The sequence below is a fragment of the Pimephales promelas genome, chromosome 13 (assembly GCF_988280905.1).
Source record: "Pimephales promelas chromosome 13, fPimPro1.hap1.1, whole genome shotgun sequence".
Classification (NCBI taxonomy): domain Eukaryota; kingdom Metazoa; phylum Chordata; class Actinopteri; order Cypriniformes; family Leuciscidae; genus Pimephales; species Pimephales promelas.
In genome coordinates, this window is record NC_142781.1 from 35,484,780 (window position 1) to 35,502,393 (window position 17,614).

General features: G+C 40.1%; 2 protein-coding genes across 2 annotated transcripts; one reads left to right on the forward strand and one right to left on the reverse strand.

Moving 5' to 3' along the window:
- The first annotated feature begins 219 nt into the window (after nt 1–219).
- Nucleotides 220–6,027, forward strand: myh6 (myosin, heavy chain 6, cardiac muscle, alpha). The gene has a single exon (XM_039690063.2). The coding sequence runs from the start codon at nt 220–222 to the stop codon at nt 6,025–6,027; it is 5,808 nt and encodes a 1,935-aa protein (XP_039545997.2).
- A 1,440-nt stretch (nt 6,028–7,467) lies between these two features.
- Nucleotides 7,468–17,263, reverse strand: slc25a29 (solute carrier family 25 member 29). Its single transcript, XM_039690064.2, has 4 exons — nt 16,884–17,263; nt 13,813–13,856; nt 12,784–12,867; nt 7,468–9,610 (listed from the first exon to the last, which is right to left on the reverse strand). The coding sequence occupies exons 1-4, from the start codon at nt 16,909–16,911 to the stop codon at nt 8,852–8,854; spliced, it is 915 nt and encodes a 304-aa protein (XP_039545998.1). The 5' UTR covers nt 16,912–17,263; the 3' UTR covers nt 7,468–8,851.
- Between the last annotated feature and the right edge of the window lie 351 nt (nt 17,264–17,614).

Consider the following 17,614-nt stretch of genomic DNA (forward strand, 5'->3'; position numbering starts at 1 on the left):
CTATATAAGGATATCAACAACTAAAGGTTGTGTTGCTGACCCCGCACTTCTTTTAGCTCTTGATAATCGCTGTCCCTGTGTTCCTTCCTTCACATCCTTATTTGGATCTCCGTCACCCTCTATAAAAACCAAGCACTAGCGGTTTGTGACTCTAAAGTTTCCTCAGCCGAGGCGTGTTCATCAACTTTCGCTGTACTTGGAGATTACCGAGCAGACACTATGGGTGATGCTTTGATGGCACAGTTCGGAAAGGCTGCTCCCTTCCTGAGGAAGTCGGATAAAGAGCGTCTCGAAGCTCAGACAAGAGCCTTTGACATCAAGACCGAATGCTTTGTTGTGGATGAAAAGGTGGAGTTTGTGAAGGGGAAAATTCTCAGCAAGGAAGGAGGGAAGGCTACTGTTAACACTGAGGATGGGCGAACAGTGACCGTCAAGGATGGAGACGTCCATCCCCAGAACCCGCCTAAATTCGATAAAATCGAAGACATGGCGATGCTCACTTTCCTTCACGAGCCTGCAGTGCTGTTCAACCTCAAAGAGCGTTACGCAGCCTGGATGATCTACACCTACTCAGGGCTGTTCTGTGTCACGGTCAACCCTTACAAGTGGTTACCCGTGTACGACTCGGAGGTAGTCGCTGCCTACCGAGGTAAGAAAAGAACAGAGGCCCCACCTCACATCTTTTCCATCTCGGATAACGCTTATCAATACATGCTAACCGATCGGGAGAACCAGTCGGTCCTCATCACTGGAGAATCCGGTGCTGGGAAGACCGTCAACACCAAGAGGGTCATCCAGTATTTTGCAAGCATTGCTGCCGCTGGTGGAGCGACTGGAAAGAAAGACTCTAGCAAGGGGACCCTGGAAGATCAGATTATTCAGGCTAATCCTGCACTGGAGGCTTTTGGCAATGCTAAAACAGTCCGAAACGACAACTCATCTCGCTTTGGGAAATTCATCCGCATTCATTTCGGGACAAGCGGTAAACTCGCTTCGGCAGACGTCGAAACATACCTGCTGGAGAAGTCTCGGGTGACCTTTCAGCTGAAGTCCGAGAGGAACTACCACATTTTCTTCCAAATCCTGTCCAATGAAAAGCCTGAACTGCTGGACATGCTGTTGATAACTAATAATCCATATGACTACTCTTACATCTCCCAAGGAGAAGTAACCGTCGCATCCATCAATGACAACGAGGAGTTGATTGCTACTGACCAGGCGTTTGATGTCCTTGGCTTCACATCTGAAGAAAAGATGGGCGTCTACAAGCTGACAGGTGCTATCATGCACTATGGCAATCTGAAATTCAAGCAGAAACAGCGTGAAGAGCAGGCAGAGCCTGACGGTACTGAAGATGCAGATAAGGCAGCTTATCTAATGGGGCTGAACTCTGCTGACCTTCTCAAAGGAGTCTGCCATCCAAGGGTCAAGGTGGGCAATGAGTATGTTACTAAAGGACAGAGCGTGGACCAAGTCTACTACTCTATTGGTGCACTGGCAAAGTCAGTGTATGAGAAAATGTTCAACTGGATGGTGGTAAGAATCAACCACTCCCTTGACACAAAGCAACATCGCCAGCATTTCATTGGTGTGCTAGACATAGCAGGCTTTGAGATCTTTGATTTCAACACATTTGAACAACTCTGCATCAATTTTACAAATGAGAAGCTGCAACAGTTTTTCAATCACCACATGTTCGTCTTGGAACAAGAGGAATATAAAAAAGAGGGAATTGATTGGGAGTTCATTGACTTTGGGATGGATCTGCAAGCTTGCATCGAATTGATTGAGAAACCCCTAGGGATCATGTCCATTCTGGAGGAAGAGTGCATGTTTCCAAAGGCCAGCGATCAGACTTTCAAAGCAAAGCTGTATGACAACCACCTGGGCAAGACGAACATTTTCCAGAAGCCACGAGTTGTGAAGGGAAAGGCAGAGGCACACTTTGCCTTAGCCCATTACGCAGGTACTGTTGACTATAATATTAGCGGCTGGCTGGTGAAAAACAGAGACCCGTTGAACGAAACAGTGGTTGGGCTCTATCAGAAGTCTTCTTTGAAGTTGTTGAGTCTTCTATTCTCGAGTTATGCAGGAGATGCATCTGAAAAGTCAGGTGGGAAAGGGGCCAAGAAGAAGGGGTCATCTTTTCAGACAGTGTCTGCCCTGCACAGAGAAAACCTCAACAAATTAATGACCAATCTGAAGACCACACACCCACACTTTGTTCGCTGTTTGATTCCAAATGAGAGCAAGATTCCTGGAATCATGGACAACTGTCTGGTCATGCACCAGCTTCGTTGCAACGGTGTACTGGAGGGTATTAGGATTTGCAGAAAAGGATTCCCAAACAGAATCCTCTATGGGGATTTCAAGCAGAGGTACAGAATCCTAAACGCATCTGCCATCCCAGAAGGCCAGTTCCTTGAGAACAAGAAGAGTGCCGAGAAGCTACTGGGGTCACTAGACATTGACCACACCCAATACAAATTTGGCAACACAAAAGTCTTTTTTAAAGCTGGCCTGCTCGGTACGTTAGAGGAGATGCGAGATGACCAACTCGCTCGTATCCTCACTGGGATCCAAGCTTACACTCGTGGATTACTGATGAGAGTCGAGTACCAGAAACTGGTGGAGCGCAGAGATGCCCTCATGGTCATTCAGTGGAACCTTCGGTCCTTCCTCGGTGTGAAAAACTGGCCGTGGATGAAATTATTCTTTAAGATCAAACCCTTGCTGAAGAGTGCCGAGTCTGAAAAGGAGATGGCAAACATGAAAGACGAATTCAATAAGTTAAAGGAAGCTTTGGAGAAATCTGAGGCCAGGAGGAAAGAGTTAGAAGAGAAAATGGTCAGTCTGCTCCAAGAGAAGAACGACTTGTTCCTTCAGCTGCAATCTGAGCAAGACACCCTAACTGACGCCGAGGAACGATGCGAACAGCTCATAAAAAGCAAGATCCAGCTAGAAGCCAAAGTCAAAGAGCTGTCAGAACGTATAGATGACGAGGAAGAGGTAAATGCAGACCTCACAGCTAAGAAACGCAAGTTGGAGGATGAATGTTCTGAGCTCAAGAGAGATATAGATGACCTGGAGTTGACACTGGCCAAGGTGGAAAAGGAAAAACATGCCACTGAGAACAAAGTAAAGAATCTGACTGAGGAAATGGCATCCCTTGATGAAAACATAATGAAACTCACCAAAGAGAAAAAAGCTCTACAAGAGGCTCACCAGCAAACACTGGATGACCTTCAAAGTGAGGAGGACAAAGTCAATGCATTGACAAAAGCTAAAGCTAAGCTTGAACAACAGGTGGATGACCTTGAGGGCTCACTGGAACAGGAAAAAAAAGTTAGGATGGACTTGGAGCGCAGCAAGAGAAAACTGGAAGGAGATGTAAAACTGACTCAGGAGAATGCAATGGACTTAGAGAATGACAAACAGCAGCTAGAGGAAAAACTTAAAAAGAAAGACTTTGAAATAAATCAGCTGAATGGAAAGGTTGAAGATGAGCAAACGGCTTCAGTGCAGTTGCAGAAAAAATTAAAAGAAAATCAAGCTCGAATCGAAGAACTGGAGGAGGAGCTGGATGCGGAACGTGCGGCTCGTGCGAAGGTGGAGAAACAGCGATCTGATATTTCCCGAGAACTGGAAGACATCAGCGAGCGCCTGGAGGAGGCAGGTGGGGCAACATCCGTTCAGGTAGAACTCAGTAAAAAAAGGGAGGCTGAGTTTCAGAGGTTACGGCGGGACCTCGAGGAATCCACCCTCCAGCATGAGACCACTACCGCCTCTCTTCGGAAGAAGCATGCAGACAGTGTTGCTGAACTAGGGGAACAGATCGATAATTTGCAACGGGTAAAACAAAAGTTAGAGAAAGACAAAGTTGAATTGAAGCTGGAATTGGACGACCTTTCCTCAAACATGGAGAGCGTTGTAAAGGCCAAGGTAAATCTTGAAAAGATGTGCCGTTCACTGGAAGATCAGATGAATGAGCATAGGTCGAAGTCTGAAGAAGCCCAGAGAGCTCTTAATGACTTGTCTACCCAGAAAGCCAAGCTGCTGACTGAGAATGGGGAACTTGGACGACAAATGGAGGAGAAGGAATGTCTGATTTCCCAACTCACTAGAGGAAAGACTTCCTACACACAGCAACTTGAAGATCTGAGGAGGCAACTTGAGGAAGAGGTGAAGGCAAAAAATGCTCTTGCTCACGCTGTCCAGTCAGCCCGTCATGATTGTGACTTGCTAAGAGAGCAATTCGAAGAGGAACAAGAAGCAAAAGCTGAGCTCCAACGAGCCTTATCAAAGGCCAACACAGAGGTAGCAACGTGGAGGGCGAGGTATGAGACTGACGGCATTCAGAAGACTGAGGAACTGGAGGAAGCCAAAAAGAAACTTGTTCAGAAATTGCAAGAAGCAGAGGACGCAGTGGAAGCAGTGAATGCAAAGTGTTCTTCTCTTGAGAAAACAAAACATAGGCTACAAAATGAGATCGAAGATCTGATGCTAGACCTCGAACGGTCAAATGCGGCGTCTGCCGCCCTTGACAAAAAACAGAGGTCATTCGACAAAGTCATTGCAGAGTGTAAGCAAAAGTATGAAGAGTCACAATGTGAGCTCGAGGCAGCGCAAAAGGAAGCTCGCAGCTTAAGTACCGAGCTCTTTAAGCTAAAGAATTCCTATGAAGAAACTCTGGATCACCTCGAGACCATCAAGAGGGAAAACAAGAATCTACAGGAGGAAATCTCTGACTTGACGGATCAAGTGGGGGAAGGACGAAAGAGTGTCCATGAGTTAGAAAAACTGAGGAAACAGTTGGAACAGGAGAAAGCCGAGTTGCAGTCCGCACTAGAAGAAGCCGATGCTTCGATTGAGCACGAGGAGGGTAAGATCCTACGAGCTCAGCTGGAGTTCAACCAGATGAAGGCAGATGTGGAGCGTAAGATGGCTGAGAAGGATGAGGAAATGGAACAAGCTAAGAGAAACTACCAACGCATGGTTGAGTCCTTGCAGGCTTCTCTCGAGGCAGAGACGAGAAGCCGTAACGAAGCCTTGAGAGTAAAAAAGAAGATGGAGGGAGACCTTAATGAAATGGAAATTCAATTAAGCCAGGCCAACAGACAGGCATCTGATGCCCAGAAGCAGCTGAAGATGGTCCAGTCTTGCCTAAAAGACACTCAACTCCAGATGGACGACACCCTTCACAGCAATGATGATCTCAAAGAAAACATTGCCCTGTTAGAGCGGAGGAACAACCTGATTCAAGCAGAACTAGAAGAGCTGAGAGCCGTGCTGGAACAGACAGAGAGGGTTCGCAAACTAGCAGAGCAAGAACTAACCGAAGCAACTGAGAGGATGCAACTCTTGCACTCCCAAAACACTAGCCTCATCAACCAAAAGAAGAAGCAAGAGTCAGATCTGCTTCAGCTGCAAAATGAAATGGAGGAGCTGGTGCAAGAGAACCGCAATGCAGATGAAAAGGCGAAAAAAGCCATCACTGACGCCGCTATGATGGCTGAGGAGTTGAAGAAAGAGCAAGACACCAGTGCACACCTAGAAAGGATGAAAAAGAACATGGAACAGACCATTAAGGACTTACAGCACCGTCTCGATGAAGCCGAGCAAGTCGCTATGAAAGGAGGGAAGAAGCAGCTACAGAAAATGGAGGCACGTATCCGTGACCTTGAGAATGAGTTGGACGCAGAGCAAAAGCGAGGCTCTGAGGCCATTAAAGGTGTGAGAAAGTATGATCGACGAATCAAGGAGCTGACTTATCAGACAGACGAGGACCGCAAGAACTTGGCAAGGCTGCAGGACTTGGTGGACAAGCTGCAACTGAAAGTAAAATCCTACAAGCGCTCTGCCGAGGAAGCCGAGGAACAGGCTAATGCCAACTTGGCTAAATTACGAAAACTGCAGCACGAGCTAGAAGAGGCAGAAGAGCGCGCAGACATCGCAGAATCTCAAGTAAACAAACTGCGTGCTAAAACAAGAGATGGAGTACCTGGGAAGAAATCCCTGGATGAGTAATGTTCAGTCTTGAGTACCTAGATTTGTTTGTTCACTTGTTTTAAGATTAGCACATCTACAAATACACCTTATTTGAGACCTGTAAAGCTTTAAATATTAGTCAAACCATAAATGGCCACGAATTTTGGTGTCCGCGTAAAATTTAATTTTCCATACAAAAAAAGGTATCATTTGTTTTCTTGGCATTTTCAAATACATGTTGGCTGTGTTTTATTACAAGGACTGTGGCTTGCTGTTTTTTTTATATTGAAATAACCAGGGGACTTTTGTCCTGAACATGCAGTAAGAGGTCATTCAGTATTAAAAGAAACAAGTAGCCGTTCTAAAATAATTTACAGACGTACCAGATGTGGGCCGGATCTGGGCCGACTATTACTGTCTGGATTAGCACTTATGAGTAAAACTTAATAAATATTACTCTTTCAATGCATTTTTGTATTGTTTTATTTATCTTATTGATTTGTTTGAGATGCCCACAAATAGAGAGGCCATAGATTCGATTCTTCACCCAAAATACCCATCTTGATAATGTTGGCAAACAAAAAGTATTCATAAATATAGCTAAAAGGAGTCATTTTGTGGCTGAGCAAGTCAGAAACAAAGTGAAAGCTATGCAAGCATGGCAGGGAGCATCAGAACAGAAAAATAAAATGCTTATAATTTTTAACATCCGCTTCTGCCGTCATTTACCCAGGAATATTATTAAAACTATTTGGATGATACAGACTGATAATAAAAACATTGCAATTATCTCTTTTTGGTAAAAGGTTATTCAGAGTAATTATATACATTTATGTACAATATACTTATTCTGACCTGTAGTTATTAAAATAGATATAAAAGAATATGTGATCATATTAAATTAATATATTTTGAAACGTTTTTCACTTTCTTACACAAACATCTTGCTGGCAAATGGGTAAAATCTAGTGGTTTTACGGATAGTGTTAAAAAGAATAGAGATTTAAAGTCCCCCTGTGGTGAAAACCAAGTGTTTAATGTTGTTTATGTGGTCTTTTTAATACGTTTTAATACAAATCATGTTTAAGTACATAAGTCGACAACATATTTTCTGCTTAAAACTGCAGTGAACCAAAGACTCTCAAAAACACGCTTTGAAATCGACCTTGTAATCAATCAGATCAACGTGTGATTGTCAACCAGTGGATCTCTGAGTGAGGGTATTTTTCAAGATATTTTAACGCATGAAAAAATTTTGATTATTGAAGAACTTTTCGTCTTTGACCCAAATGTGATTGAACAAGAACATTACACAATCACTCAAGACTGAAATTTTTGCATAGAATTTGAAATGCACTTACATGTTAAAACCAAAATAAAAGAAAATGCTTTTAAATCACAAATCTTATTCTTGTTCATCACATTAGAATATAAGGCAACAACTTATATATGAAGACAAAAAAAAAAAGACAATACACATCAGTTATCCCGTTTATTTTCACATTTTATTTTATCTGACCAAAAGCAATTGAAAAACTGTTTCAGGCCAACCACATTTCAAATGGGAGCAGCATTTCATACAAAAATAGGACAAACATGTGACCATCTCTTCAACAGTGACGACAAACTGGAAAAAGAAAAATCTACAACTATTCAAATTAAAATCATTTCAACACTTCTGCAACTCAAAAACAACTTATTTACATTTCTCACAGAAGATATCACGTTTCAAAGCATCTCTCTCTATAAACTTCCCTTTTTATCAAACGCTACATATTTACATTTAATACAATCCATTACCGTTACAAAAAGAGCAGCATTTCTTTAAAAGCCGTTCTATACGCTTCCTTTCCAATCGCGTGTTTTAGTCTGACATATTTACACATCTTTCAATATGCAGAGAAAATTCAAGCCTCTGTATATACATACAAACATAAAATATCTATTGATTTTACAAACTGACAAACTTCAGTAAATCAAAAGACGTGACTAAAACACAGCAGTTTGTTTTTCATAGTAACAGCAGTATAGATGGTTACACTGGGCCAGATATCCCAACAATTTAATAAGTTACAGAAAACATGCAAATATTGCAGTCATTTTGTAGATCATACATCATAAACCATTGGGGAGGAGACGCACGGACCAAAACCTTTAGTTCTTTCTCTTTTTTTCCAACCAAATTAGGTTTTAAGTTAATACAATTCAAGTAGACAGTAAGAAACTTTGGGGTAAGATCAGCAAACATAACTGGGGGTGTGTCTACCATATTCATTGCACAAGATGAGATCAGTTTAACTCTGGGCCAAGATATCCCAACCTTTTCACCAGCAGCTTCAACTAGAAAGAGTAAAAGAATAACTAAAAGAATAAAAAAGGCCTTAATAACAAAGACTAAATTCCCCAGTGACAGAATCACATTTGTCAATCAATGTCTAGGTGGGATTTAGAGTACAATGAGATGACATCAAATGACCCATTACACTATGACCTAAGCCATTACAGTCTTGCTTTCACTTGCATGGACCTAAAAATGCGGTCCGACCAGACTAAAGTTAAGTTCAGACCTTCAACACAGCAAAAAAATACCCAATTCAAAGCAAGTTTTTCTAGTTCTGCCAAGAAAAAAATCAAAGGTGCCAACAGTGACAGACTTTCAGACGTCGGACTCTTACTTTAGCCGTTCTCGTAAGGCAGAAACAGGGAACGATTCTTAAATATATAAAAAAATATATTTACAAATGCAGATCTCAAGTCATTTTACAGGGTTAACAGTGGACAGACGTGCAGCGAACTGTTTGATTAGTAACAAGTGCTCTACTTCAAGACTAAGTCAGAGATGAGAGTGACCCGAGAAAGTTACTCACAGGCTGGACGGCTGCGTTTGTATCGGCGCGTGATGAGGAGCCGTCTCGCAATCTTTAGGAGCTTCGTCCGAGCGTACGTACAAAAGGAAGAGGGTGACCGTGGCGAACGTTGCAGCGTTGACCGGGAAAGCCCGGAGGAGAGTGGAAGTCAGTCCGCGAGTGAAAACTCGCCAGCCTTCGCGCTGGATGCTCTTCCTCGTGCAGTCCATAATGCTGCTGTATTGGTACTTGCCCCCGACGCCGTCGGCCTGGAGCCGCGATTTAATCACATCCACGGGATACGTGGAAAGCCAAGACGCGATTCCCGACATCCCGCCGGCGAACAGGAGTTTGGGAATCATATACGGATCCTCCGGTTCGCAGCCAAGCGAGCGCGTCAGGAGGTCGTACGCTAGGAAGTAAACGCCGAATCCTGGCGTCTCGCGGATTAGAGTCGTGACCATTCCTCTGTTGACGCCACGTATTCCCTCGCGCTGGTAGATGCGAGCGAGGCAATCCAAAGAGTTTTTATACACTTTCCGCGAGGATGACTTCTTCTCGCCCGTCCCTTGCATCTGCATCCGGGTTTTGGCCAGCTCCATCGGGCAGCAGATCACGCACTGGATGGTGCCGGCCGCCGCTCCGGCGAGGAACTGGTTCAGGGGCGTGTCTTCGCCCAACCTGCGCATGGTGTTGCCCTGCACGCCGAAGACGATGGCGTTGATGAAGGTCAGACCCATCATGGGCGAACCAATGCCTTTATAAAGGCCAGACACCTGTGGGAAAGGGTGAGCATAACGTCACGTCTCATTTATACAGCGCTTTTAACAATGATAACAGGAGATTACCGTAACACTGATTGTTATCCAGAGAACTTGAATAAAGTTATTGTCCAGATAGAGTTAGTTTTGATTGATTCACCTCCGTTGTAAAGATCGTTAGTAATTAACGTAACACGACTCTAAAAGAAAACATGTAAACTCTGTCAGTAATGACTTGTTCAACCCCGTCACACTTTCCTTCATCTTCAGATATTTAAAGGGATAGTTCACTTTGAAATTAATTTTTGATATGTTTTATCTTACCTCAAGGGTATCTAAGATGTAGGTGTCTTTGTTTCCACAGTATTTTCAATTTTGACATTTTTCAGTCAAACCGTTGTTGTCTATCAGTCATAGACTGGAGGCTAAGGGGGTCTACCAAAGAGCAGCACAGAGAAGTCCAAATTAAACATGATTTAATGACTCGTAAATGTAAGTACACACTGATGGCCTAAGACACGAAACGAGCGGTTTGTGTGAGAAAACCAACAGTATTTATATCGTTTTTACCTCGTGTAATCACAGTGATCTGAATCAGTTGTTCCGAACTGAACCGAACTGAATCAGTTCAATGTTACGCCGGAAGTGATCGCTTGCGTGTGACGTCACTCAGTATTTACACGGAGATTTCGGAAGTTTTACCTTTTACTAAACATATTTAGATATACCGAAATCGTCTTCCATTGCGGTTTCCCGTATATCTAAATATGTTTAGTGAAAGGTAAAACTTCCGAAATCATGTATGAACAAAGAGTGACGTCGGTGCGCAAGCGATCACTTCCAGAATGACTAACAGAAAGTTATTAAAGACATCGTTAAAATAGTCAGAGTGACGACAGCGGCTCAACCTTCAGTTTATCAAGCGGCGAGAATACTTTCTGTGCGTAAAAAACACACAAAAATAACGACTTTATTCAACTCTTCATCTTCTCGAGTGAATTCACGTAGTGTAACTGTGCGTTCACAAAAGAGGCGTCTAGTTATACGCTTGAACACTTTGAATTCATTCGTGCGTCAAGAGCGAAATTGACACGTGTAAAAAAAAAAGTTTGAAGCGAAATTTACGCGCATCGGAGTCGAAACCCGTTGGCGGCCATCTTTTTATGTTATTCAAGCATTCATCGAGAGTGGGGATCATCGTCGGCGTATTTGTGTCCACCGGACCCTTCGGAGGCGAACCGTTTGGCGAGTTTCACCATTTGCTCGCTCCAGGAGCTGCGCTGGATGACAGCTCGTTTATCAAAATGAGTCATTTGCTCAATTCAACGAACGAAATGAACGAATTGCCACAGAAAAAGATTTGTTTATTTTGATAAACAACTTCGAACAGGAGAGTCACGAACAGAGCAAGGCGAGCATTTGAGCTTATAAAACTTAAACTTTGTTATTTATTTATTAAATGAGCGATCGTTTCGCTTGATAAGACCCTTATTCATCGTCTGGTGTCGTTTAAAGCCCTTTGAACAGTTTGCACTGAAACTGTCTTTTGGGCCTTGAGCCGTTTGGTCCCCATTGAAGTCCATTTATGGAGAAAATCCTGGAATGTTTTCATCAAAAACCTTCATTTCTTTTCGACTGAAGAAAGAAAGACATGGACATCTCGGATGACACGGGGGCGAGTAAATTATGTGCAAAAGTTGTTTTTAAAAGTGAACTACTCCTTTAATGAACCCTGCAGACAGCAACATACTGTAGTGTGGGTCCAGTCCAAATATCAAACAATTCTTAAATCAAGATGGATTATATAAGAAAGTGAAATGACAAATGATATCATGTCTTGTTTTCTGGGGGGAAATAAAAAACAAGTGAGTTTTTGCTTAAAACAAGCAAAATGATCTGACAATGGGGTTAGAAAAATAATCTTGTTTCCGTTTGAATTAAGATGATTTTTCTGACCTCATTGGCAGATAATTAAGCTTGTTTATATAAAAAAAAAAACTCACTTCAATTTGATTTCTCGCCCCAGAAAACAAGACTTAGATATTTGGACTGGAAACAAGACAGAAATGCTGAGTAAGAAAAGCCTTTTTTGAGGTGCGAGTCCACATGTCCCAGATGTGGGCCGGATGTGGGCCGACACTACGCTCTCTCTGGGAAACTCAATGACACTATAGCCTTTTTAGAGACGCTTTACAGCAGAATTTAAATAACTCTCATATAGTCTTGTGAAGGTTGAATCATTGATGCTGTTTTTCCCTGTTAATTACTGTGATGCTGTTTTGAGAGCATTTGAACAGTAGAAAGCTCTGTAGAAATACAGGTGAATGTAGAAATAAAGGTGAATGTTGCGGCTGTGCTTCTTCCACTGCGGTCGAATGCGACCTAGATTTGAACATGTTCTCACACACAGATTTGGGTTTTGGTGTCAGAGTGAAAAGGCGGGAAAAAGTTACTAAAATGGAGCTTCTTAATTCACTAAAAAATACTGAATAATTCCTGAGCAATATAATAATACATTTAATTTATATATACACTACTGTTCAAAAGTTTGGGGTTCAAAAGGGTTCAAGTTTGGGGTTCACTGTTCAAAAGTTGTTGTTTTTTTTTCAAAAAAAAAAAACTTTTTATAAGACAGCAAGGCTGCTTTAATTTGATCAAAAATACTATAAAATTTACAAAATATTATTCAGATGTAAAAAGCTGAATATACAGTAAAGTGTAATTTATTCCTGTGAATTTTCAGCATCATTACTCCAGTCTTCAGTGTCACATGATCCTTCAGAAATCACTCTAATATGAGGATCTGATGATCAAGACACATTTATGTTATTATAAATTTAATGCATCCTTTTTTAATAAAAATATTAATTTCTTTATATATATATATATATATATATATATATATATACAGAAATCATAAAGTAAATGTGTATAATATCTTAATATATATGCCTTATGGTCACATTTAGTACTTTATACATCAAAAATATAGAAATAGTATAAATATATAATATTATAAAGCAGCTTCACAGTGAAAAAACACTGCATTAAATATGAGACTGATTGAAATTGAGCTGTGGATACTAGTGTCATTATTCAGCTTAGTGTTGAACACATGAACATGTAAACAGAAGAATGTAAGTATAAGTGTGTATATATATATAGTGTGAATATAAGTGTGGACTCACAGACTCTTGCCGTATGATGGACTGGAAACAGTGAAAGGTTCCTCGGTAAAGAGGTTTATCCACACTCTGGACCTGCAGTCGAACCTACAGGACACACAGTCTGGTTACACACACCTTCAGTGTTTATCACAACAGATGAAACGCAGAGCACTCGAAACACGCCGGGTTGTAGGAAAAGCTGCAGTTTCAAACTTTGTAAGAAGAAATCCCACAAAAAACTTACTGTCACTGGATAAAAAGACATGTGTGAATCTGTAAAGAAGGTAATATGCTGCCGTATACATTAAAAACAATGTAATCGTTCACTTATTATTTTGTGCCAAGGAGGTTTTTTCCAAGTAGGGCCTGAATATTCAAGACAAGCAAGTAGACCGTAATAAAAAAAAAATAAAAAAAAAAGCTTCATAACAAATAATACATGAACAATTAAAACAAATTACAAATGAAGCAAAGAGTGTTTTTTTTTTAGGTATTTAACAGCAGTATTAATAATCATATTGTATAATCCAAATTTAAAAAAACATGTATTTGCATTAGATACAATGCATTTAATGTACAGTTGAAAATATATAATTTATAATATTGGATAAAATAGTATAATATATATTCTCAATAATCATATAGAAATTACATAACTAATATTCATTTATATATTTATACAAATTTATACAAATATAAAATACTTATATATATACAAATATAAAATACTTATATATATATATATATATATTTTTTTTATTATATATATATATATATATATATATATATATATATATTGCAACATAAACAAGGCAATTATTCAGATTTCACAACACATTCGCCCTAAGTTATCAACATCGCTGTGTTTAGCCAGTAGCACACCGCGGGTATGATGTGCTTTCACAGAATGATCTATGTTTAAGTCACAGGGTTCAGAAACGGATATGATCGAGTAAAGTGTCATGGCGGACAACAACCTCGAGCCGCTAACGCCAGACAGAAATACCAATGATGAGCGTTTGCTCTGAGGAGTCAACAGGGAGGACGTACCTTCACCGTGTCGAAGGGATGTCCGACGAGAACACCGGCAGCTCCTGAACAAACACACACATACAGGAGTTTAGAGGATTGGATTCATGACAAAACAATGGATATTTATGTTAAACAATATTATGAAACTATTAGCGCTGGACAACGAGTAATCACATCCAAAATTAAAGTTTGTGTTTACATAATATATGTGTGTGTGTACGGTGTATAATTATTTTGTAATATATACATGTATACATTTAACAAAAATTTTATTATTTATATATTAAATATTATATGATGTATAAAGTATATACATGCATATTTCTAAAATATATACATGTATATGAGTGTATTTATATATACAAAATAATTATACACATACACACATACATATACACATATACATATATACATACATATATATATGTTATGTAAACACAAACTTTTATTTTTGGTCATGAGCACAGCTATACATGGACAACAGAGTTAGATCTGTGTTTTAGAGCCACACTTGTTGGACTGGAAATCTCACATGAGGTTCGAGTTACTCTCAGTACTACACAAACACACACACACGCACAATCAAAACCAAAGGCGTCGGCCAGGCCTGACCAATCAGCACGCAGCATTCACTACACACTCACCTCATCAGGGTTACAGTGTGATGACGGTGATGTTCATTAAATATTTGCTGCTGCTACGAAAATTAAAACATAATCGGAAATGTGATTCATTTACAGTCCATTTACCCGAATCAATCACGCGTTCACGAAAGTCTCTGTGTGCGTGGAATATTTTATGTTAAAAATATATTTAAAAATGTGCAGGTAAATAGGGGTTTAGTATTGTGTATTGTTGTATTGGTGCACATAAAAAAATATTAAATATAGCATTAAATTGAGTAAAAAACTGTGCAAATTTGCAATTTGTTTAAATAGATTTTATTTGTAATATATTTGTGTGTTTATGGCATGCATTTATATATAATATAAATTATCCAATTATTTATCATATATATATATATATATATATATATATATACACACATTAACTTGTATGTTTTTTATGCATTTATATACACATTTATATACAAAAAATTCTGAGTTGTTTTAACCCAATTTTGGGTCAAATATGGACAAACTCAAACATTGGGTTAAAAATGTCATTTACAAATGTAACTCAATGGCTGTCCATATTTGACCCAAAATTGGGTTAAAACAACCCAGCATTTTTTACAGTGTACATAAAAGTATATTATATTTTTTAATTATATTATAATTATATTATATTTATACACACACACACTTAATATTATAAATAGTATATAATTATTTATATATATATATTAAAATCTTTGCTTATGTTGTGCTGAAAGTGTTAAGGCATCCGACTGGACACTGACAGTGATATAGATATCTGAATTATGGCTGAACTCCTGTTAAGGCAGTATTTTAGTATAAACACTGGTCATAATCAAACCAAAACAAAGATAATAACTCATATTCGCTGTATGTCTATATTTAATTTCTTCATTCGGCCAAAAACAACAACAACACAGAAAACAGTACAGGTAAAACATGATCCACCCGACCGGTTTACTCGTGATTACTGTACTCCATTTACAGTCTCTTTTTAATGATTGGCCTTATGTATTAATCAAACATTTCTGCTTGCTATTTGGGGAATGAAGCGAATGCTGTGATTGGTCGAACTCTCTATCATTGATTTGCGTACTGCGCGTTCACAGAGGTTTTACATTTACATGTATGCGTTTATCCAAAGCGACTTACATTGTATTTCAAGGTTCTGACTTTCTCAGGGAATCGAACCCATGACCTTGGCGTTGCGAGCGCCATCGCTGTACTGTTTGAGCTTCAGGAAAGCTGTGTTAGCATCTATATCGTACATGATCTGCACATCATTTATAAACATAGGAAAACATGAACGCTGTGCTGATCCACCCTACTGTGTTCCAGCACTTCTGAAGCGCTGTGAAATGAAACACAAGCCGATATGAAGGCGCAGCCCTCGTCCCGCCGCTGGATTGGCTCACGCAGGGGTGTGTGTGTGTCCCGGGAGTTTAACTGGACATGGACGGGTTATTCTGGGATGTTCTGGGAAACATTTCACAGCATGTCTGTTATTTGCACAAGAGAATAGAAGGACTTCAAGGAGGCTTGTAGGTTACATAGTCATTCAGAAATCAATCATAAGCTCTCACTTGGACTATGCCATATTCAGACAATTAGTTATCCATGACCCCGAAGACATATATTCATGATCAAAGCCATCAACGCTTTATGATGCGCTTACGTTACAGTAGCGTTTAAAATTAATGTTCTATTTGTTGTAGCAAATGAAACACATTGATTGATTCCTTGAATTTGTGTATATTCGTTCAGCTATGCACTGTACATTACATTACACGTGACATCATCTTATCAAAGGTTTAAATGTAAACAGCCTTTCAGAAGAACGTTGACATTGTAACCAGATTTAGAACGTCACAATCAATCTGTCACAATGTAACATTCCACTCCTTCGAACGCAGCAAAACAGAATTCCATCACGTGACATCAACTACTTCAACATAAACTAACGGTCAATACTTGTTGTTGTTGTTGTTGTTGTTTGTTTAGATAGCTAAACAAATATTAAGTTATAGGCAGATAGATGACAGAATATTAATTCCTTAATTATATTAGCTCTTTAGCACATTATAGATCTTAATACTAGGCATTTCAGAAATACAATAAACAAAAACTCAACCGTATCACGTGTCCTGTTTGACGTGGCATCCCGCCACACTACAAATAATTCAGCATGTGTGAATAAATCGATCCGTGAGTGACATTACTGAAGTTCAAAATAAACTTAATACACACGCATGATTAATTTCTGCACATCACCGGATCTGATTACAAGTCTATCTAATTTGACCCATCTGCTGGCCACAAGCCCTCGCGCACAGGACGAGGGTTAACAGCCCCTCTTAACGAGCTTAACCGAGTCTTAATCTACTGATTCACACCACAGACATGACATGAATGTACTCGACTGTCTCCTGTGCTAGTAGTGATGTATCTTACCTCCTAAACAGCCAGCAAGGAAGTCCATCACTGCTTCGAGCTGGCAGAAAGCTTCCACAGACGAGCTCAGAGATGTGTGTGTGTGTGTGAGTTACTGTACTGTGCTCAGGCCTGTCCTGTGAGAGAAACTCGCTGTCGGGCACGAGCTCTGCGCTGACTCGAGCTCTCTAATCAGGTCGTAGTGGAAAATTTCACCTGCTCGCTTGACCACAGCCTGCTGGCGTCCCTGTCTATTTGTGTCCGGGCTTCTGATGGCTGCAGGAGGTGTGTGTGCGCGCGCCCAATCGCCACCCGCGGATTTAAAAAAGAATTCCTGTTCCTCCGGTGACTCTTTGCTAGAGCGAAGGCGTGTTGTAGCCTAAATATTCACAGTCAGTTCATTTCTATTGGATGGTTAACAAATACGTCATCACTAGGTTTTTAATATTCAGAAGCCACTCCTTCGCAATAGTAAGTTGCGTAATTAATATTCACGCTCTCGCCCTCGCCGTAGTAGCGCTAGGCTTTTTGGGAGTCGGTTCGTTCGGACGGTTCATTTCAGTGAATCGCTCGACTGATTCGGTTTTAACTCAATAAAATGTTTCCTTTTTTAAAGATAAATAAATATGTGGTATACTTCTATTGTGGCCGATATATTTCTAGATCGTAGTTCGTCTATTAGCTTGCGCACTTCGTGCGAACACTTTGCGAATCGATTCAATAGAATCTTTCGAAAAGAATCACGTCAAAAA